The sequence below is a fragment of the Ranitomeya imitator genome, chromosome 1 (genome assembly GCF_032444005.1).
Source record: "Ranitomeya imitator isolate aRanImi1 chromosome 1, aRanImi1.pri, whole genome shotgun sequence".
NCBI lineage: Eukaryota > Metazoa > Chordata > Amphibia > Anura > Dendrobatidae > Ranitomeya > Ranitomeya imitator.
The window spans coordinates 12,701,828-12,725,512 of record NC_091282.1 but is presented as its reverse complement, the minus strand read 5'-3'; the positions used below and the strand labels follow the sequence as shown (position 1 = coordinate 12,725,512).

Genomic DNA, 23,685 nt, shown 5'->3' with positions numbered 1-23,685 from the left:
GTTTGCCAAAGAAGAATGGTCTAAAATTCCAGCAGAGCATTGTAAGAAACTCATTGATGGTTACCGGAAGCTGTTGGTCGCAGTTATTTTGGCTAAAGGTTGTGCAACCAAGTATTAGGCTGAGGGTGCCAATAGTTTTGTCTGGCCCATTTTTAGAGTTTTGTGTGAAATGATCAATGTTTTGCTTTTTGCTTCATTCTCTTTTGTGTTTTTTCATTTAGGACAAATTAAATGAAGATAATAATACCAAATAATTTGTGTTTGCAATCATTTTCAGGAAGAAAATTAGTATTATCTGACAGAATTGCAGGGGTGTCAATACTTTTGGCCATGACTGTATATACATTTGTGATTTTTTTGGTGCCATGTTGCTGATGTGGTTCAACTCATGGTCTCATGGGGAAAGGCCCATGATGTCTGGACTGTCAAGAGAATGCTTGCGGAGGAGTGGGATGTTCACACCTTCTTGCAAGACTACATGAAAAAGAACAGAAACTGAGGACATTTTTTAGATTGAGTAATTGGCTATAGACAATTTATTTACTCATGTTATAATATCTGAGCAAATGATTTTTGGGCAATTTGTGGCTCTTCCTTTTTTCGTATTTTTGTCATCAAGTCATTGTTTGTAGGGTAGGGTTTCTCACAAGACGTCAATACAAGGGGGCGGGAGCACCACTGAAGACCATGAAATACAGCACCTTACGTAAGACACCCTGAAACAGCGACAAGACCTGCATCGTATAGACCCTATACTGTGGACTTCACTCCATAGATCCTTGTGAGTACTCTACAAACAATGACATTGTGACAAAGACCCTTGTAGGGTCGAAACGTTCACATTTTTTTGCTTCCACTGAGAACTAATAAAGTTTTTATCACCAAAACCCCGAGTGTGTGGTGAATTCTGTTGCCCTGTTCCAGGGGTCACACGCCTCGTTCCACCGACACCTTGCATTACTACTCTGTGCACGGCAATCATTTGACTTTCATACTTCGCCTGTTTGTCTTTTAAGTTTTCAACATTTCATTTATGTTGGTTAATTAAATTGGTTTTGTTGGAGGGAAAACTAACCTTTTGAGTTTTTTTCACTAGCACTTTATTCTATATATTTTTCTCAGTTTTTGCACTAGCACTTTATTCCATATCTTTTCCACAGTTTCTGCACTAGCACTTTGTTCTATACAGTTTTGCACATTCTACATAATTAACTCTTATACCTGCATTTCATATAGGTCTTCTCGCACTATACTGCACAGAATTAACCTTGTTAAAAATATGATGGCACTATTCTTTTAGTTTTGCATTTTATTCTATTCCTTTTTGCATTTTTTATATCTGCATTTCATGCAGGTCTCCTTGCACTATTTTGCACAGAATTAACCTTATTATGATGCTTATGGCATCTCGTTGTAAATTTGCCTTATTTCTCAACTCCATGTAACCCTATTCCATTATTATAATTTTTTTTAGATCCCCTTTTAAATAATTTACACTGTTGCACTTAATGCACATGTATTGGGGGATTGGAACTCAATTTTCTCCCTTGCTGTACTTGACATAGCATTGTATTTATTTAATTATCCAGTTTTCAGCATCTTGTAATTTTCACATAATTGTTAGTAATGAGTGAGTGTACTCGTTGCTCGGGTGACCTCCGAGTATTTGTTATTGCTCCGAGATATAGTTTTCATCACCCCAGCTGCATGATTTACGGCTTCCAGTTACGCTGAATATATGTGAGAAATGCCTGTTTGTTAGGGAATTCCCACATGTATTCAGCTTATCTGGAAGCCGTAAATCATGCAACTGAGGAGATGAAAACTATATCTCCGAGCAATAACAAATACTCGGAGGTCACCCCAGCATGCTCAGGAAAACCCGAGCAACGGATATACTCGCTCATCACTAATAATTATCTATAGCAATTGACCAATATTTTCTCACATCACAACAATTTGACAGTAATTGTTTAAATTTTGCATAGTTGTAATTAAATCATTCTCCTCTGCTTATGTTTGGACTGATATTCACAACAGGGTCAGAGTTGGTTGTGCACATGCGCCACTGCTGGACCTCTTGACTTCTCGAAGTGCGTTACCAGGTGACCCACACGCGGTTCACCCCTTGGTTACTAAGAGATGAAGCAGATGCGCTATGCGTCGACATACCATTATGTGACCATTCCCTATGCAATGTGGCATTTTCTATTGGTGGCTGGGTAGTTAAAAAAGTTGTGGCCCCTACTAGACACCACCCCGGAAGAGGCGAAACTGCATCAGAGTGACTGAAGACACAGAGCACAGTATATTACCCTGGCAGTATTCACGTGTAAGCAGTTATGCTTATTCTGATATTGTCCATCTTTTGCTGCCTAGGGTATCACCGCTATGTTTCATCCATATATATGTACCATATATAGTCATACATAATGTGAAAAATACTGGAGATATAATTTCATGCCAATCATTTGTATCTTATTTGGCCTGAGACTATAAAACTCCTTCTGGCACTGACAGGAAATTGGGCTCCGCAGGAAGCCCACATTCTCAAAGCCCCAAAGAGAAAACTGGCGCCTAGCTCGGGAGGGGCCTGGCCGGATCCAATAGTGCCAAAACCGCTTCCTTAGAATCGTCCATTAAGGAGTTATGACACATTTTAGGTTGTGGAGTTTTTAGCTGCTAGAGGCAAGTGAAGAGGATTTAGGTTCAGCCCAGATGGCAAGAGGGGAGTGACCAAAAGGAGTTAAATGCTCGTGTAAAGCATGCACTACTACTTTTTCTCTGGGGAGGTCGCGACGATATTTCTGCGTGGGCCACATAGTCTTACTTCGCATGCCTCACTGGACACATGTGGACAAGGGGCGTCTGTGTAAACCTGTACCAAGCTGACCTTACATGTCCCCAGGTGGTGAAAGTGGGGAGATCGCATGATGAAATCCGTCTGACGTAATAGTGACGTCAGGTGGGGTGGCGAGGTGCGAGTTCATCAAAAATAGCATTTAGACTATTTTTTTTACTAGCACTTCCACTTCTAACTTTGCATTATTGCAGCATGTCTAGTCTTCTGAACTTAAATGCATTTCTATTTTTGCATATTATTGTGCTTGCATAGGCACTAGCACTTTATATAATATGCTTTTGGCACTTGCCATATATTGGTCGGCGCTCATAGCAAGTGATCATTTCTGCTACATACAGGAGATCTGATGATCACCTGTATGATCGGACAACTGCAGCTTCTAGCCTCCCATGAAGACTACTGAAGCATGTGAAAACTAATTTTTTTTTTTTTAAAAATATAAAAAAAATAAATAAATATATAAAAGTTCAAATCACCCCCCATTCGCCCCATTGAAAATAAAAAAAAATCAAACATACACATATTTGGTATTGCCACGTTCAGAATCGCCCGATCTATCAATATAAAAAAAATGAACCCGATCGCTAAATGGCGTAATGACAAAATTAAAACCGCCAGAATTACGTTTTTTCAGTCGCCACTACATTGAAATAAAATGCAATAACGGGCGATCAAAATATCGTAATCACACCAAAATGATACAAATAAAAACGTCAGCTCAGCATGCAAAAAATAAGCCCTCAGCCAGCCCCAAATCACAAAAAATGGAGCCGCTACAGGTCTCGGAAAATGGAGCTATTTTCATTTTTTTTTACCAAAGTTTGGATTTTTTTTCACCACTTAAATAAAAAAGAACCTAGACATATTTGATGTCTATGAACTCGTATGACCTGAAGAATCAGAATGGCAGGTCAGTTTTAGCATTTAGTGAACATGTGTGTTTTTTAACCAAGTGTGGAATTGCACTTTTTTTTTATAATTTCACCACACTTGGAATTTTTTCCTGTTTTCAAGTACACGTTATGTTAAACCCAATAATTTCGTTCAAAAGCACAACTTGTCCCACGAAAAACAAACCCTCACATGGCCATTCTGGGAAGGAGCAAAAAATGAAAACGCAAAAACGAAAATACCTTAGGTCGTTAAGGGGTTAAAATGCTGGGAGCGGAGCGGACACCGCTCCTGGCAGTGAGTGCCGGGTGTCAGCTGCCATATCAGATGAACACCATTTGGACATCGGGCTCACTGCCACCGTACGTGCAACATCGCCTGAATGTACTCCAAGGTTGTGGAGTGGTTAATGAAAGCCTGAATCTTTTCATTAACTGGAAATGTGTGCCTCTTTTTTTTGTCTGCAGTAATCCACCAGACATGACATCTTGTACTTGGGGGTCTTAGCATCCGCGATGCCAATAGTAGCTCTTACAGCATTAATCAACCTGTGCTTTATAGGAAAGCATCGCCTACCCCCTGAATCACCAGAAGATCCACATTCACCTTCCAACTTTATAGACATCTCAATCAGTAGATTTTGTTGGACCTTTTCCTTCCCTTTCTAATAAATAAGGGTCTTAAGCGAATCCTTAACTTCTGCTCGGCTCATGGATCTCAAATCCATGGTGAAGTTGGGGGGATTCTTCACATATGCTTTTCTGTATACAATCTGTACAGAGACTTTTCTGCCCCAAGTCAAGTAACTTCTCCCTATTCTTAAGTTTTTCACTACATTTCTTAGGCCTTACCTAGTACTTAAAGACAAGAAAAAAAGGTACCCAATTACCATGAACTATCATGAAGATCACTCACCATTCTGACGTTTAATAAGGGTACCAGATTTGGAGACTGGGTCAAATAATGTGATTAGTCTCCGATGAAGACGGTGGATTCACGACCCACTTTGCTTCTCTGGCTGGACTGTTGCTTCTGCTGCTGCGTTCAATCTGATACTAGCGCGGCCGTTGCAGCCCTCCATATCACCAGGGGATGGAGAGCGAGAGCAAACCCACTCTTTTGGTAGTCAGACCTCATTTGAAAATGAGTGGCCAGCCACAGAAACTCCTTCCCCCATGCATGCCTCCTCTGGACCACCCGGAAGTGCAATCCAACACTTCCGGATCAGAAGTCTCCAGAGCTCCTATAATCCGGGCATGTCAAACCCCCAGCACATTGAGGACCCGGGACAACGTAGTGGCTGGAAAACATCCAAAACATCTCAGCCGCTCGCATCCACACAAGCCCCCACTGGACCAGCGAAGGCGCTTCCAAAACCCGACACCAGCACTACAGGCAAGGAACTGTTCTTCCAGGCAAAGGCCTGGGTAAGCTTCTTCCTTGACTTTCCTGATTCTTCAGCTTCAGGTTCCCTCAAGGACAGGAAACCAACTGATGATGGGGAGAAGAGTGGTCACCCTTATATTCAGCAAGTTCTCTGTCCTTTTGGTAGATCCCCTCTCGTGGTGCTGATCACAGGGGACAGTAACATTTTAGAAACTCAAAAGTATAAATGTAAACACTGGCGCTCTGCAAAGGACTGGCCCAAGGGTGAGATAAATATAGAGAGCTGCTGGTGATTAGAGCAGGTTCTGTGTGTGCCTGTTGGAAAGCAAAACCTAAAAAAAAAAAAAATATTCGACAATATATCACCGCGCTATTCCATACATGTGTGGAGGGAAATGGTAGTAGGGAGGTAATGGTGACAAATTTGTAAAGGAAAAGAAACTTACTGCGATTATGTCAAAATAACGGTTCTGATGAAAAGGTACTGGGTTTAAGAAGGTGATGGTCCCAGCATTTGGTGGAGTAGGGTCTAGTGTGCCCTATAAGCAAAGGGAGTTTTTGATATTGACAATAAAACTTTTAATATGCAGTAAATAGTGGTGGTATGTCTGTAATCGTACTTACTGGAATGCCGTGAGGCAGTGTGACCCCTTAAAGAACTGGTGTAGATAGATAGGTAGGTAGTTAATCCGTTGATGCTGCGTTAGTATGCCGCCATTCAAAGGGAGGTATGATGTCCTGTTAGCATAACATGTAGTCGCTATGACTTAGCTGTTCGGAGTATAGTGAACTCAGTGATTAAGTGGTTCTGCCGTGAGTGGAAATATCAGGATTCAAAAGCAGATACCTGTTATACTTAATCGGGCTTCTACGTGGTACTCACTGTGTGGAGCCTGGATGCAGAGGAGGCAAGCGGTGTGCCAGTGTCCGGATAACTAACCGTTGTGCTGCAGAAGGTGTCCACATTAGGTGTGCGGGGAACTGCTGCCCTGGAAGTCGGTAAGGATCACGGGTGACCCGGCCGGAAGCACGCTGTGTCTGCGGCTGGAATGAAGTGAGCGGAGTTTCGGAGTGACGTCACCTAAGTGTGGACGGGTGCGCAGGAGGAACAGAAAATCAACGCGTTTCGAGGGTCTGCAGCCCTCTTCGTCGTCTATCTACACCAATTTTTCACCTTCACCATTACCCCCTACTACCATTGTCCTCCACACATGTATGGAGTAGCGCGGTGATATATTGTCGAACATTTTAGAAACTGTTCTTGTGTTGAGTGAGATATTGATTATAACCTTACTTACCAGTGGGATGTACACAATTATGCTGAGCACGGTTTATTAAAATTTACAACACACAGTGAACATATTTACAGATTCTTTCTTGTATGACTTATCTCATGTCTAACAAGATATGATTTCTTTACAAAAGATTTCCCACATAGTGAACATGAATACGGCTTCTCTCCTGTGTGACTTTTCTCATGTGTCACAAGACTTGATTTAGCGTTAAAGCATTTCTCACAGAGTGAGCATGAATACGGCTTCTCTCCAGTGTGAATTCTCTGATGTTTACGAAGTTGTGATTTTTCTGTAAAGCATTTTCCACATTGTAAACATGAAAACGGTTTCTCCCCGGTGTGAATTCTCTGATGTTTTACAAGATTTGTTTTATCTCTAAAAGATTTTCCACATTCTGAACATGAATATGGCTTTTCTCCTGTATGAATCCTCTGATGTGTAATAAGGCTAAATTTACCTGTAAAGCATTTCCCACATTCTAAACACGAATACGGCTTCTCTCCTGTGTGACTTCTCTCGTGGGTCATAAGACTTGATTTAGCTGTAAAGCATTTCTTACAGACTGAACATGAATACAGCTTCTCTCCTGTGTGAGTTCTCTGATGTTTACGAAGTTTTGTTTTCTCTGTAAAGCATTTTTCACATTGTAAACATGAAAATTGTTTCTCACCTGTATGAATTCTTTGATGTGTAATAAGATTCCACTTATCTCTAAAACATTTCCCACATTCTGAACATGAATATGGCTTCTCTCCTGTATGAATTCTCTGATGCCTAATAAGACTCCCTTTATCTGTAAAGCATTTCCCACATTCTGAACAAGAATATGGAGTCTCTCCTGTGTGAACTCTCTGATGTTTAATAAGACTCCCTTTATCTGTGAAAGATTTCTCACATTCCAAACATGAAAATGGCTTTTCTCCCGTGTGAATTCTCTGATGTGTCTCAAGATGTGATTTACATAAAAAACATTTCCCACATTCTGAACATGAATATGGCTTTTTTCCTGTATGAATTCTGTGATGTTTTACAAGACTCCCTTTATCTGTGAAGGCCTTCCCACATTCTGAACATGAAAATGGTTTTTCTCCTGTGTGAATTCTCTGATGTATAACAAATTTTGATTTAGATATAAAGAATTTCCCACATTCTGAACAGGAGTATGGCTTCTCTCCTTTGTGCTTTTTTTGTGTTAAAAAATCTGAGGTTTTAGTAAGTTGCTTGTCACACTGAAATCTTGTATCCACTTTGTCACCTGGAAATGTGGTAACAATGCAAGATTGCTCAGGAGAGGGTTCCTCATGAGTAGGAGGACTATAAGAAAGTGAAGTGCTGTGAAGTCCAGGAGGTTCATGAAGGGCAATGAGGTTTTCTCCATTAGAGTGCTTCCTGATATCTTCATTTTTACAATTTAGTGATAAACCGTTATTCTCACAAGGATTTCCTATAAGGATGAAAGATAGAAAAAAAAAAATCACATCTATCCTACAACACAAAAGGCATTTCTAAATTTCTGTTATGGAGCTCATAATGAAGACCCTAGTAAGTGAAAGTACTGGTGATAATGAAGACAACTACATGCCATAACATTAACGCAATGACAGGCAAAATGAAGAACACTTATAAACTGGTGACATTGGCACAAATCAGGGGTGGCAGATAATAGACAGCAAATATACAGTTTATAATAATAATAAGACAATTCTTAAAGGGAACCTGCCATCAGGAATTACCATCTAATGTACCCCCAGTGCCATTTCACTCTCGTAGCAAGCTTCCCATTACACCATTAGTGTAGAAAAGTGTCCACGCAATTAAAAATGGAGTTTTAACATTTCAGTACAGTATGCAAAAGAGACTAACTTATCACAAAGGTGGCCCTACATCCAGGAGCAGTCGAGCTCCAGCCACTGTAATCATGTCCTCAGTATGCCTAAGACCTCCTACACACGTCCATTTATTTCCAGTTCCAGAAAAAACGGTACCAGAGATATCCATGTCTGTAATACTTGCGGCACACGTGTGGCAACCATGTGCTACCCTTGTGAAGCATCAGTACCACACGGACTGCCGCCGGGGAAGAAGCGCTACAGTAAGTGCTGTTCCCCGGCAGCAGGTGCTGAAGACAGCTCTCATCATCATCGTTCTGCTAGCGATCAGAGAGTTATATTAAAGTCAGAACAATGCCACCAGGTAGGGGATTTGGGACTCTTACTCCCATCATCTGACACCTGCTGCCGCTAATAACAGTGACAGCAGGAACTGATTATTGGGGTATTCCTCACCCGCCGCCTGCGCTATAACTAAATTAATGAAAAACCCAGCGTGGGTTCCCCCTATTTTCTATAACCAGCCTGGCAAAAGTCACAGCTGGGGCCTGCTTATCTCAGCTGTCAGCTTCAGCAAGGTTGGTTATCAAGAATAGAGGTGTCCCCAAGCTGTTTTAAATTATTTAAATAAATCATTTTAAAGAACGGCATGGGGTCCCTCCAATTTTTTTTATTATGTATACCCCTCCTCACATGTAAAGCGCCATGGAATAAATGGCGCTATAATAATAAATAATAATTTTTGACAACCAGCCTTGCTAAATCTCACAGCTGGGGGCTGGTATTCTCAGGCTGGTAAGGGGCCATTGATATAGGCCCCCCAGCCTAAAAACAGCAGCCCGCCCACACAGGACACCCTCCTCCCCTCCCCCATGACACACGGGACACCCTCCTCACCTCCCCCCATGGCACACAGGACATCCTCCTCCCCTCCCCCCATGGCACACAGGGCACCCTCCTCCCTCACTTCATGGTACACGGGACATCCACCTCCCTTCCATCCATGGCACACGGGACACCCTCCTCCCCTCACTCCATTGCACACGGGACACCCTCCTCCCCTCCCCCATGGCACACGGGACACACTCCTCCCCTTCCCCCATGGCACACGGGACACCCTCCTCCCCTCCCCCCATGGCACACGTGACACCCTCCTCCCCTTCCCCCATGGCACACCCTCCTACCCTCCCTCCATGGCACACGGAACACCCTCCTCCCCTCCCCCATGGCACACAGGGCACCCTCCTCTCCTCCCCCCCATGGAACACAGGACACCCTCCTCCCATCCCCCCATGGCATACAGGACACCCTCCTCCCCTCATGGCACACAGGACACTTTCCTCCCCTCCTTCCATGGCACACAGGACACCCTCCTCCCCTCCCCCCATGGCACACAGGACACCCTCCTCCCCTCCCCCATGGCACACAGGACACCCTCCTCCCCTCCCCCATGGCACACAGGGCACCCTCCTCCCCTCCCCCATTGCACACAGGGCACCCTCCTCTCCTCCCCCCCCCATGGAACACAGGACACTCTCCTCCCATCCCCCCATGGCATACAGGACACCCTCCTCCCCTCATGGCACACAGGACACTTTCCTCCCCTCCTTCCATGGCACACAGGACACCCTCCTCCCCTCCCCCCATGGCACACAGGACACCCTCCTCCCCTCCCACATGGCACACAGGGCACCCTCCTCCCCTCCCCCATGGCACACAGGACACCCTCCTCCTCTCCCCCATGGCACACAAGACGCCCTCCTCTCCCCCATGGCACACGGGACACACTCCTCTCCTCCCCCCATGGCACACGGGACACCCTCCTCCCCCCATCGCACACAGGACACCCTCCTCACTTCCTCCCCCACAGGCCTTTCAGGACAAGCAGAGAGGGATTCAGTTGACTGTCAGGCTAAGCGTGAGCAGATTCTTCCCTGCGATCATTTGTATTTCCTGGATCATAGAATCAGTGGCAGCATCCACAATGACGAGAGGAAGGGGCCGATCCAGCGTCTTTTTCACAGAGCAGCTGCACTCTGTCTGCAAATGACTCCGGTATGGCCCCTTCTTTTCCTCATAGTGTTGATGCGGCAACTGGCTCTAGGATGAACAAGATGTCTCAGCAGCTGTTAGGGCCCCTCTCCCTTGGGGCCCCTGTGCATTTGCATTGGTGATATGTCCATCCCTAGCAGGGTCCATTGTCACTTGATGAAAAAAAAACCTCGTAAAAATCCCTGAGCTCTGCTGATTCTACCGCTCTTTTATGCTCAGTGAGTCCAGAGACAATCACATTTGTTCATCCTGGAGCGCACTATGTGAAATCTCTGAGTTCTTCATTCGTTATTATAAAAGAGACATCTTATATGTACAATACAATTACAAATAAAAAGAGGATTAAAATGGAAAAGAACACTTACAGGTCATTCAGATCATTACATCTCCTAGTTGCCCATGTGCTCAGGAGACACATCAAGATGCATGTCACATCTGTTGAGCAGTTAGACCCCGGGCCCAAGACACTGCAAGAATGCTGTCTTACTAAGTTATTCCTAGCCCAAAACCAAAGCCCTCCCCTCTGGTGACATCACTTAGAGGCTGAAACCTCCCCTTTACTTAGAATATGAAAACTATTATTACGCAAATCTCGCTGTATGAACCTCGTATAAGAAAGACACAGTGATCAGAATCATGGGGATTATTTTAAGTGTACACTAGGAGTAATTACCTAAACCGTTTACGAAGAAATCCATGCTTTGCACTCACTGTGTTTAGCTGCTAGTGCTTTCAGTGAGTGATAGATCTATCGATGGACATCCGAAATATATAATTCTTATATCCCTAGCCCAGATCGGTGCCCCATCCCGTTAATAGAACAAAGAAATGCATGCAGTTTGTAAATGGATATACCAGTTCGGGCTGGTATTGGTTGGGAGGAGGGAATGGGTAGTGTAGGGAGATTTGTCTGCAGCTGAAAGCCATAAAACTTTTTCAGTGATTCTACTGAGGGTTTTGAATTACACACATGGCAGCAGGCAGAGTGAGAATAGGGGGGGGGGGTCGGAATCGCCCACAGCGTGTCTGTTCTCTGCTCTGGGATGTAGCAGAGCTCAGTGTGCGCGATCATAGTCAAATACCTCATGTTCCTGACACCCCTCCCCCTACACAGAATCTCATTAGTAGCCGCCGTCACCTCCAATCTCAGTAATGGAACAATGTTTCCTAACTGAATGGAAATTTTAGCCCGGAACTGAGAATTCTGAGACGGAATAAGAAATGCGCAGATTTCTGTGGTGACAGGTTACAGAGTTTCCTATTTTCTATTCATACAATTCATAAAGTTTATTATTGTTTATCGAGTTTAATGAAAACTGATCAAAAAGTTGTGTATAACATATATTAATGAAAAATACTGTTACCATGTAAGATGCCTCACTTATGATTAATTGTACTGCCCACAGTTACAGCGACCCTCCACCCCGGGACTGAACAGACACTACACGTTTCCCTTTTCCAGCCAATTATGGTGTCCTCTGCCCTCCGCTGCCCCCTCAGATCAGATCGGTGGTCCCTTTCCCGGCTTCCAGGATGGTCAGTGCAGTGGTATGGGGGGCTGCAGTAATAAGTTTACCCCACCCTCCCCCTGCCTTTCCTATGCGGTGACCTATGGGGCAGCACCACATCCTATTGATGATGTTCGTCCTTCGTTTTCGAAGATGACCATGACTTCAGGGTTAGGTTACGCAGTGGTTGACTTGGATTAAAGTGAGGAGGAGTTGCGCAGTCGTCAACCTCACTCTCTCGCCTGTACTTATCGAGCCCCAGTGGCAAGAGCTAAGCGAGACAACTGGAGATAGGTCAGGGTGCAGTGGATGGCCAGCAGTGTCCTATATGTGCCTCGCTGCGCCCTCTCAGCACTCCACAACACTGTGCTGGAAATCGCCTGTCTGTCCGTTGAACCTTGGTTTCTTCCGCACAGTCTGCCATATCCAGTCTTCACATGCAAGGGTAGGCAAACCCTTGAAAATCACTGTAGGTCTCAAAGAAACCCAACAGCTACCCTCACCTGGTTTGGCCCGCCTGCCGAGGCGGTGTTCCGGGGTGTACCCGCTGCCGCATGCTAGCAGCTAATTGGGAGGTACAGGTGAGAGTTGAGCATCAGATGAGGACCAAAGATGGAAGAGCTGTCCAAAGAGGACACGGCAAGCACTCCACCAGAGGTGCTACCTCTATCTAGATACCCCATCCTATTAAACTTCCGCAGTCTGCTGGGCGTTACCAGTTACGTACTGTATCTATTCTGCACCTGGTTTCATTGATCCTGCTAGTCTTTCTTGGGCTTCTATGGCTTCCATAATACTCCGGGCTGAGTGACCGGGCCTCTATCTACATGACCATTCTTATTCTGCTTTCTGATTCTCACATCGTCCTCGCTTCTTGATATTGTCTTTGGTTTTGATCTGACATGTTGACCTTCTTTATGACGGCTCGCTCTACCAGCCAGCAGCTACTATAAGGATGCCACCCAGGTGTGTCCGTTGTAAGTCCAGATCACTGTATAATGGTAAAAAGATGAAAGCCGGGATTTGCTATATGGAGACTGTCTGTAAGCGCCTTATTACTAGGAACGGATGGGATTCCTCCATCGGTTCATCTTTACAGGAGAAAAATGGAGGATACAAGGAAGGGGGTCTATATATGATGAACGTACAGTCACTTTTCAGTCTCAAGGTGGACGGTCGTTTTATCACTCAACTTGTGAAGCACATAAAGAGTAAAGTTTCACAAAAACAACAGCAGAAAAAAGTTAAATTTCATCCTATGTATTGGGAAAAAAAGTTCAAACATTTTCAGAACATCAATGAGGACACCCTATTTTGGGAATTTATGTATTTTGCCATTGGAAAGAGATTTCTAGACAACATTTTGTTAGTCTGGAGAGACCGGGAGAGAAGGTTCTTCTAAATAGGCAGTCCCAATATCACTATGTGGTCTTATAATAAAGTGCACACTGTTTTTTGTCAATATAACCCATATTTAATATCTGGCCTGTTCTGTACATATCACCTTCTCAGTATGCCACTCCAGGCTCTATTTACCCTTCAGTTTTCATTACCAATATGTAGTGAGGAGCCATATGTTATATGGCAGGGGTCCAACAGGGCTAGATGTTATACATTGGGGAAGGAGCAACTGTGCAGGATGTTATACACCGGATAGGCTAAGGAGACAGATGTTATACACTGGGGGAGAAACAGAGCTGGAAGTTATACACTAGAGGCCAACGGGGCTAGATGTTACACACAGGAGGGCAATAGGGAATGAAAAAGAAGCCAGAACACACGGGACTTGTGGAAGAAAAATATGGATGTAAAGGATGAAAAGAGTATTAAGAAAGGTAAAGGAAAACTAAATATGTGCTTCCTAAATCATTAACAAGAGGTGTGAAGGCGGATCCATTATTCATCGGTGCACCGCTGGACTCTACAGGAGCAGCCGCGCCATCACCGGACGCTTCTGCTGTGATGTGGATAGCGGATAAAGCTTCACTGCAAAGGAGACTCCACACAATATCACACACTGGCCATCGTCATCACACATCGGTCATCATCATATACCTGTGGAAACATCTCCCGGAATCTCCTCCTTCCCATCACTCACACACGGCTGATTCCCCCTCGTCATCGCTTCTTCTTCTGTCTCTTCCTTCACTTTATTCTTAGTCGGATCTTCCTCCTGATATATCAGATGTAACAATCAGCACAATACAAGAAACCACCAAAATCTGTGACATCTATGACTTCGATCAGAAATGTCCCCCCATATACAGATCCAGTACAGGGCTCAGCACCGTCTACCTGATGATCCTCCGGGATGTTGTGATTCTCCTCCGGACAGTCCTGGGGATACAGAGGACGGGGACATCTCTCTGGTGGATTTCTCCTCCTGGATCCATCTGTAGGAAACACACAGTGATGGAATAGATTGTGTCATGTGATGATGAGATGATTGCAGCAATAGTAGGTGACCACAGGACATGACAGTCTCACCCTGCTGAACGGCCCATATGGCGATTGTCTCTTCGACTTCATCGATAACCTCAACCTTAATATCAATCAGTTGTTCACCCTAAAAAGAAAAATGTAAGATGAGCTCAGGTCCCATCACTTCATGGTCAGATGTTGTGGGGGCTTCAGTGTCATCTACCTGATGATCCTCCGGGATGTTGTGATTCTCCTCTGGACAGTCCTGGGGACACAGAGGACGGGGACATCTCTCTGGTGGATTTCTCCTCCTGGATCCATCTGTGGAAACACAGACTGAATACATCACCTGCCGTGTATCTGTCTATATATGAGACACGTCTCTCAGAACCGGTAATTCTAGGTTTATGTATCAGGGACTAAATTACATTGTTGTGGTCCTCACCACCGGTACCGAGGTCCCAACACATTGTGGGCCCCAAGTATGAAGTGATAAAGCCTAATGCTCTCTGCTCTGCCCTCGGAGGATGAGGACCCTGAGGAGGGGGACAGAGAAAACCCTCGTCAGTCAGATGGAGGAGCCGCACTAATAAACACAACTTCTCCAAGTCTCGTCTCCACCAGGAATGGAACCACAGAGGAGCTGGAGAAAGCTCCACATTTCTATCCAGTTGTTTCTTCTCTCCAAATTTACAGTAATGGAGATTGGGGGGAAGGACGGTTACCATTTAACAGCGATTGTTTTTTGACAGGTCATGATGTCACCATGAGGACATCGAGGAGGCCTCCCTCCTAGAAAGGATCCTCTGGGATCACTCTAAGAGGAGAGAACCTGACATCCTCCTATTAAAAAGTGAGTTGTCGCAAGTGGACAGTAGAAAATTGGTAACGGGAGATTTGGAGTGATGAGACAAAAGTCAATAGACGGCTCTGATGGCTGCAAATGGGTCTGGAAGAAACTGGGAAAAAGAAATAGATTGAAAAATTGTAGGAACTTAAGTTCAGTGGAGAAAGCCTGATGATATGAGTTTTTTTCACAGCCAAGGTGTTGGATACTTGACCAGGATCGATGGTGGTCTCAATGCTGAGCTAGATGTGTGAGTATCCTACAAGATGAGTTACTTTGTACACTCGAGTACTATGTGTATGAAAAGGACGAAATAGTGTTCCAGCAGGACAATGACCCAAAGCATAGGACGAAAATGGCTAAGATATGATTCAATGACAATGAAGTAGAGGTGCTAGATTGTCCCCACAGCCCCCAGACCTCAACCCAATCCAACACTTGAGGATAGAATGGAAGAAATACCTGTATACAAACCTAAGTGAAGTGACCAGTAAGCATCAACATTGGGAACGTGAAGAAACCTGAGGTCAGAGTTTAGAAGAGACAAATTTGAATCTGATAGAGCGCTGCCCAGGGTTCAGGTAGTGTTTAAAGCCAAAATGTGGATTTATAAAATGATGGTGGTCTCACATTCGAAGCAGTCGTTGATGGTGAGATATGGAGCCTAAAATTCAAAAGTGCTAAACTTTGTTACCCTTTTGTTATTCGTGTATTATAATCCAGGATACGATCTGGCTTTGGGACTTCAGTTGTGGTACTTCGGGCAGTGATATAAGAGCTGTTGTCACAGTGGTTGGTGATGGAGATCAGGACATCTCGCACATTGTCGCTGCATTGGGCTCTTCTCTCGCCCTTTCTCAGCAGTTGCCCAATTAGTGGCTTAGGGAGGCCTCCCTTATGTTTTCGCACGATGCCACATACATTACCATTGGCAGAAAGGGTTTTAAAGAGCCGGATGCTAGTGTAGAAGTTATCCACGTAGAGATGATAACACTTATCCAGCAGTAGGTGCACCAATTCCTACACAATATTCCACTCACCGCCAGGACAGGGTTCATTCAGGGGGAGTAAATCCTGATGTTCCTCCCTTCGTAGACCCTAAATCTGTGGGTGTACCCTGATGTACTCTCACACAGCATAATTCCGCATGTTGTCCTCTTAATGGGCAACCAGAGATTCATCTACAAAAATGTCCCTCGTTGTGGCCTCAGTAATTTTTCTGCTAAAGTGGTTGACTACTGGCCGAATTTTATATAGACGATCAAACTTGTGATCGTCTTGTGAGGACACTGCACATTATCAGCATAAGGCCGGGATCACACTTGTGAGAAACTTGCACAGGTCTCGCACCTCAATACTCGGCACTCGTACTGGAGCATTCAACTACATAGAAATACATGCAGCAGCACACTCCCGTCCCGAGTGCCGGCGACAGTGCTGGGTATTGAGATGTGAGACTCATGCGAGTATCTCGCAAGTGTGATCCCGGCCTTAGGGAAACATTTTTTGTATTACTTCAAATTGTGTCCTTGTTGCGGCCATAGAGATACCGGTGAGCTGTAGAAAATATCAGTACTCCAGTATTGCCGAGGCTCTGGTTTATTCATGAGGCCCATATGCAGAACAAGACCCCAAAGTGTCATAATTTCTGCTGCATTTACAGGGGTCCATCTGGCGTGTGATGATGTGAGATTTTGGTAAAAAAAAAATTGGGCATATAAATTTGTCTGGGCCTCATATGATTTATTATATCCTTACTGTAGAACCAATGTCACTGAGACCTCTACCAAAAAAAAAAAATGGTCTCCTGAGTTGTCCATAAATTCCGGAACAAGAGGCTGATAATTTCTTTGAGGGGGGATGGAGGCCATGTGGCATCGATTTCTAAAGGGTTTGCCACAGTCCTAAGGCGCCTTGCTGGGGGTCCCTCCTAACAAGATGTGGAGGAGGAGGAAAAATAGAGGAACATAGGATCGTCCTCACTGTCTGAATCTGTGTAGGAGCAAGGAAAGCGTCTGCCTCCTCTGGTGAATGGCGTCTTCTTCAAGAATCGGCCAGTTGAATTATCTTCTTCTCCCCTGTACGATGTGTAAGTGGAGCTTTAAATGAGTATTGTGTGGGGCGTGTGTAACTATTTATTATGAAATTTAATAAAAAAGTAGAGAATGAAAATTAGAGAAAAAATTAGAATAATTACCAGTAGAAGTAAACAACAAACTTGGTATAAAAAGGATGACAGTGACATCACTACACTAATACTTTACCTATGAAGCTACTCGGTATTTTTTTTTTCTGCAAAATTAAAAACAGCCGTCACTAACGCTCTGACGTCCGCTCTCCTAATGTGATTCCTCCCCACATATTAAAGTTTCTTGGTACTAACTACTATTGTTACTATTTATTCTGCTACTCCACTCATAAAAAAAAATCCCTTGGTACAAACTGATCAGCAATACTGACCAGAGCACTGCCGCCACAGCAAGCGCACACGTGTCGGAAAAACAAAAAGCCCCAAAAGCTGAGCACGAATGCTCAGCGCAGAATGCAATTGGGGGAATGAGATAAGCATGGGATGCACACATCAAAAGAGGTCCCAAAAAAAGTGAGACAAAAATTCACATGAGAGTTGGGGTAATTGGGGGTGTGCGGACCTGGTACAAATCAGTCACACAGCAGTCAGAGGAGATCGCAGGAGGATGGCAACCACTGGCCACCGGTTATTTCTCACTCGCAGGTACACAGCGGCTACACAACAGCTCTGCACACCAGATCTAAGGGAAATATAGCGTGCAGAACAGTGATTGTTGTAATGAACCCTTTTGGCGCTGATTGATCAGTAACTATTGACTAGCGAACCGGCGCCAAAACGATTAATAATCAGACTGGACGCTGCGATCACCCCACCAATGTTAACTGCTCTTATTGGTGCCATCTCAGACATTACCAATCATAGCTTGCCACATTAGATTTGTGTTTTTTTACAATTTTGTCAACACGCTGTGATTGGCTGCTCAAGAGTTGGCCAACCAATCCTTGATGAAGTAGATAAGGCAGGAGGTGGTACAGCTCCCCGTGTTGATGTACAGGGATGGTCTGCGGTCAGAGACAGTAGCCATCTTTACTCTGTCACTGCACGATTTACTGTGGTGACCGAAACTTGCCGCACCGCACATGTACAGCGCATGTTGTAGAGGGATTAACGGAGACTTACACTGATTATTACCCCCACACCTTGTGCTGCCCGATGTCCCTGCAGGGCCAACAACTGCGTCACCATCCCACTTACATCGTTCCGGTCAGACCTCATGAAGAGGAAGAGCGGACCACCATTTCGCTGTCGTTGAGCCCTTGCAACTAGAACACCCCATCCAGTGCATGCTGACCTCATGTGATAAGGCTCTTTAACCCCTTCCGGATATCTGGTGTTCATGCATGGAGGATGCCAGATGAAATGTGGAGCGACCACAGATTGCTGCCATTTAACCATTTCACTGCTGCTGACAGCGCCATGTAACTGGTTGGTGTCATGATCAAGGTCGGGGTTTGCTTCTTGATTCTCTTTCCCCGGCCTGGTCATGGAGGAATTAACCTTTCCTGCCTCTCTTTGGTTCTTGGGTGGCTACTTATTGGTCCTATTTCTGGTTGCCTGTTTCAGTGATAGTTCTGCTCCTTGGCTGGCGCAGCTGATCCGTATTCCCTAGTGATCTTTCTGCCTTTGACATCCCGTGAATATGTCTGACCTGTCCCCTATTCCTGACTCAGTGTACATTTGGCGATTTCCCTACAGTGTATGACTCGGCTTGAACTCTGAACTCCGTCTTTGGTTTTTCTGTCTCTGGTACTGTGTTCCCACACAGGATTTTTTTTTCCCTCTGGCTCGTACTTCGACTCCTCTTCCCATCTCACGTTTTGGAAACCGCACTCCCGTCTGGCTCGGACTTTTGGCTCGTCTCTGACCTCGTGCTTTGCTGTGACCTCTGGTACTTCATCTCACTCTTTGTTGCCGTCTTCAGCCTGCCTGACTCCTCTGCCGCCTCCTGGAGGCGGCCAGCACTTCTGCACCAAGTGTTAGGGTATGTGCACGTCGCGGATCCGCAGATTGGCCACTGCAGATTCGCAGCAGTTTTCCCTGAGTTTACAGTATAACGTAACCCTATGGAAAACAAAATCCGCAGTACACATGTTGCGTAAAAAAACGCGCGCAAACATGGCGTTATTTATTCCGCAGCATGTCAATTCTTTGTGCGGATTCCGCAGCGGTTTACACCTGCTCCATAATAGGAATCCGCACAAAATACGCAAAAATACGCAGTAATTCCGCAGTGCAAGTTACCAGCGGATTTACAAAAATCCGCAGAGTAATCTGCAACGTGTGCACCTGGCCTTACACAGTAAGTGCGACCCTTTTTCCAGTTACAGCCCCCCTGGTGTTGGCCGAGCGCAACTGCTCAGCAGTTGCATAACAATTGGGTGTCCCATTCCGCTGCCAGTCAGTCCTTTCATATGCAGGGTTCCAAAAATGAATTGCCATGACTGCCAGGGGCCTGTAGAAGACCCGTGTATCTGTTGCCAAGATTTTCCTACAAAACCCAGTATTTATAGGATCGCAGTTCCCATTATTTTCACACGAGGACGAAGACTTAAGACTGATGAAGACAAGAAGACAGAGGAGAAACCGCGACTCACAGATCAGAAGAAAATAATCAGGAAATGAAAGCTGTTGTCAGACAGAGAAAATGTAGAGAAAACCAGAGCAAGTCTGGAGAAAACTCATCTATTATAGGACGACGGCGGAGAGACGTCATCACATCCACCGGAGCCAACAAGGAGCCTCTCACCTCGTGGTGTAAGAGGCCGGAGCTCCTCCATCATCACATCCTGGTACCGATCCTGGTGTCCTTCTAGATACTCCCACTCCTCCATGGAGAGATAGACAGCGACGTCCTGACACCTTATAGGAACCTGACAACAGCCACACCGTCATCACCCAGAATCCTCCAGTGCTGTATAATGTCCCAGCAGTCACCTCTCCGCTCATCACCCAGAATCCTCCAGTCCTGTATAATGTCCCAGCAGTCACCTCTCCGCTGATCACCCAGAATCCTCCAGTCCTGTATAATGTCCCAGCAGTCACCTCTCCGCTCATCACCCAGAATCCTCCAGTGCTGTATAATGTCCCAGCAGTCACCTCTCCGCTCATCACCCAGGATCCTCCAGTCCTGTATAATGTCCCAGCAGTCACCTCTCCGCTCATCACCCAGAATCCTCCAGTGCTGTATAATGTCCCAGCAGTCACCTCTCCGCTCATCACCCAGAATCCTCCAGTGCTGTATAATGTCCCAGCAGTCACCTCTCCGCTCATCACCCAGAATCCTCCAGTCCTGTATAATGTCCCAGCAGTCACGTCTCCGCTCATCACCCAGAATCCTCCAGTGCTGTATAATGTCCCAGCAGTCACCTCTCCGCTCATCACCCAGAATCCTCCAGTGCTGTATAATGTCCCAGCAGTCACCTCTCCGCTTATCACCCAGAATCCTCCAGTGCTGTATAATGTCCCAGCAGTCACCTCTCCGCTCATCACCCAGAATCCTCCAGTGCTGTATAATGTCCCAGCAGTCACCTCTCCGCTCATCACCCAGAATCCTCCAGTGCTGTATAATGTCCCAGCAGTCACCTCTCCACTCATCACCCAGAATCCTCCAGTGCTGTATAATGTCCCAGCAGTCACCTCTCCGCTCATCACCCAGAATCCTCCAGTCCTGTATAATGTCCCAGCAGTCACCTCTCCGCTCATCACCCAGAATCCTCCAGTCCTGTATAATGTCCCAGCAGTCACCTCTCCGCTCATCACCCAGAATCCTCCAGTCCTGTATAATGTCCCAGCAGTCACCTCTCCACTCATCACCCAGAATCCTCCAGTCCTGTATAATCTCCCAGCAGTCACCTCTCCGCTCAGCAGCTCAATCATCTTGTTGCTGAGCTCCAGGATCTTCTTGTTCCTCTCATGTAGCAGGGAGTGCGGGGGAGGCTCTGTGATGGGGCCCGGGCTCCGCCCTCCTGACTCCTGGAGATGGATGATGGGAGTCACACCGTCCCCCGGTGTCTTCCTCACTATTGTGTAATCCTGTGTATGGAGAGAGACACTTAGGGAGAAGATTCCTTCCCGACTCCAGATCTGACAATCAGTAGAAATCCCGGGATCAATAACCGTCTCCAGTAATCTGGGGCCATAACCGGGAATATTATTCCCCTCCGGACAGACATCCCGGCCCCTCTACAGCTCTTATAGGGAATCCCCATGACAACTCCTCCGGGCAGAGAGCTCCACACAATCACTGCTCTTACAGTAAAGAATCCTTCTCTCTATTCTGGATGTCGGACTTGTCACAGAACACAATAAAGCTGATAGAAATGTAGAGGAGTTACCTCTCCGCTCAGCAGGGAGATGATCTCCAGGGCGAAGTGGAATAATCTTCTGGTGGTCTCATCCCCGTCCTCGTCCATCCTCGGGGTCATTCAGGAGGAGGAGGGATGAGCACTGGATCAGCTGGAGGGATCTCGTCCAGCCGGCGTCTTCATGATGAAGGAGAAGATGGAAATCACCGGGGACGACAGAACGACAATCACTAAATTCTGCCAAATATCAACATTTATCAGGAGGAATCTGGAGGAAAAGCCACAAAACTCCACCGCGGCCTCCTCCGCCGATCTGACCGCTCATTATCAGCCTCGTAGGACGGTCACCGTGGTAACTACTCCTCCAGCAGAGGACGGTCACCGTGGTAACTGCACCGCCAGCAGAGGACGGTCACCGTGGTAACTACACCTCCAGCAGAGGACGGTCACCGTGGTAACTACACCTCCAGCAGAGGACGGTCACCGTGGTAACATCACCAGCAGAGGACGGTCACCACGGTAACTACACCACCAGCGGGGGCCGTGAGATGAGGAGCAGACGCTGCACATCCCCCATACAATGCTGCCCGTCCCCAACACTGAGGAGCCGCAGTCACAGGGAGCAGGAGCCTCCACAGGAACAGCTCTGATCTCACCCCACACTCTCCTCTCACAGATTTACCACAAACCCTCCTGTAATCTCACCGGAATGGCGGGAAATCTGCTGCTGGCTGACACCAGAGAACACGAGCTGCACACAACCAGGACGGAGCTGCTGCACGGAGAGCTGAAGGACCTGTGGTGACGTCACCGTCATGTGATCAGGGGGCGGGGCTCAGGAGAAAAGAGGCGAAAGACCTGTGGTGATGATGATCTTGTCATGATACCAGAGCTCCTTCCGCTCTCTCTGTGCAGGACTCGGAGACACTTCATCTTTGTTCTGTCCTGCGACAGCTCCGGTGTAGACGGCTCAGCGGTGACGGAGGAGAATGGAGGAGATTCCGGCAGCTCCGGTGTAGACGGCTCAGCGGTGACAGGAGGAGAATGGAGGAGATTCCGGCAGCTCCGGTGTAGACGGCTCAGCGGTGACAGGAGGAGAATGGAGGAGATTCCGGCAGCTTCGGTGTAGACGGCTCAGCGGTGACAGGAGGAGAATGGAGGAGATTCCGGCAGCTCCGGTGTAGACGGCTCAGCGGTGACAGGAGGAGAATGGAGGAGATTCCGGCAGCTCCGGTGTAGACGGCTCAGCGGTGACAGGAGGAGAATGGAGGAGATTCCGGCAGCTTCGGTGTAGACGGCTCAGCGGTGACAGGAGGAGAATGGAGGAGATTCCGGCAGCTCCGGTGCAGACGGCTCAGCGGTGACAGGAGGAGAATGGAGGAGATTCCGGCAGCTCCGGTGTAGACGGCTCAGCGGTGACAGGAGGAGAATGGAGGAGATTCCGGCAGCTCCGGTGTAGACGGCTCAGCGGTGACAGGAGGAGAATGGAGGAGATTCCGGCAGCTTCGGTGTAGACGGCTCAGCGGTGACAGGAGGAGAATGGAGGAGATTCCGGCAGCTCCGGTGCAGACGGCTCAGCGGTGACAGGAGGAGAATGGAGGAGATTCCGGCAGCTCCGGTGTAGACGGCTCAGCGGTGACAGGAGGAGAATGGAGGAGATTCCGGCAGCTCCGGTGTAGACGGCTCAGCGGTGACAGGAGGAGAATGGAGGAGATTCCGGCAGCTCCGGTGTAGACGGCTCAGCGGTGACGGAGGAGAATGGAGGAGATTCCGGCAGCTCCGGTGTAGACGGCTCAGCGGTGACGGAGGAGAATGGAGGAGATTCCGGCAGCTCCGGTGTAGACGGCTCAGCGGTGACAGGAGGAGAATGGAGGAGATTCCGGCAGCTCCGGTGTAGACGGCTCAGCGGTGACGGAGGAGAATGGAGGAGATTCCGGCAGCTCCGGTGTAGACGGCTCAGCGGTGACAGGAGGAGAATGGAGGAGATTCCGGCAGCTCCGGTGTAGACGGCTCAGCGGTGACGGAGGAGAATGGAGGAGATTCCGGCAGCTTCGGTGTAGACGGCTCAGCGGTGACAGGAGGAGAATGGAGGAGATTCCGGCAGCTCCGGTGCAGACGGCTCAGCGGTGACAGGAGGAGAATGGAGGAGATTCCGGCAGCTCCGGTGTAGACGGCTCAGCGGTGACAGGAGGAGAAT

At 46.7% G+C, this 23,685-nt stretch overlaps 1 protein-coding gene across 1 annotated transcript; it reads right to left on the bottom strand.

Annotated features, from left to right (window-relative positions):
* Window positions 1-6,453: 6,453 nt before the first annotated feature.
* On the bottom strand, window positions 6,454-22,303 carry LOC138657433 (zinc finger protein 271-like). The gene is made up of 9 exons (XM_069745223.1): window positions 22,194-22,303; window positions 21,519-21,665; window positions 21,037-21,216; window positions 19,931-20,054; window positions 14,469-14,566; window positions 14,312-14,390; window positions 14,120-14,217; window positions 13,880-13,997; window positions 6,454-7,879 (listed from the first exon to the last, which is right to left on the bottom strand). Exons 2-9 carry the CDS (start codon window positions 21,606-21,608, stop codon window positions 6,504-6,506), a joined length of 2,163 nt encoding a protein of 720 aa, XP_069601324.1. The 5' UTR covers window positions 21,609-21,665; window positions 22,194-22,303; the 3' UTR covers window positions 6,454-6,503.
* Between the last annotated feature and the right edge of the window lie 1,382 nt (window positions 22,304-23,685).

What these genes read in the sequence shown, in the direction of transcription:
- LOC138657433 (XM_069745223.1), bottom strand. Translation starts at nt 21,608, where the DNA reads ATGACCCCGAGGATGGACGAGGACGGGGATGAGACCACCAGAAGATTA. An exon ending in TCTCCCTGCTGAGCGGAGAG is followed by an intron (nt 21,217 to 21,518) that starts GTAACTCCTCTA and finishes CTCCATACACAG; the next exon opens with GATTACACAATAGTGAGGAA. An exon ending in TCCGGGAGATGTTTCCACAG is followed by an intron (nt 7,880 to 13,879) that starts GTATATGATGAT and finishes TCATCCTTATAG; the next exon opens with GAAATCCTTGTGAGAATAAC.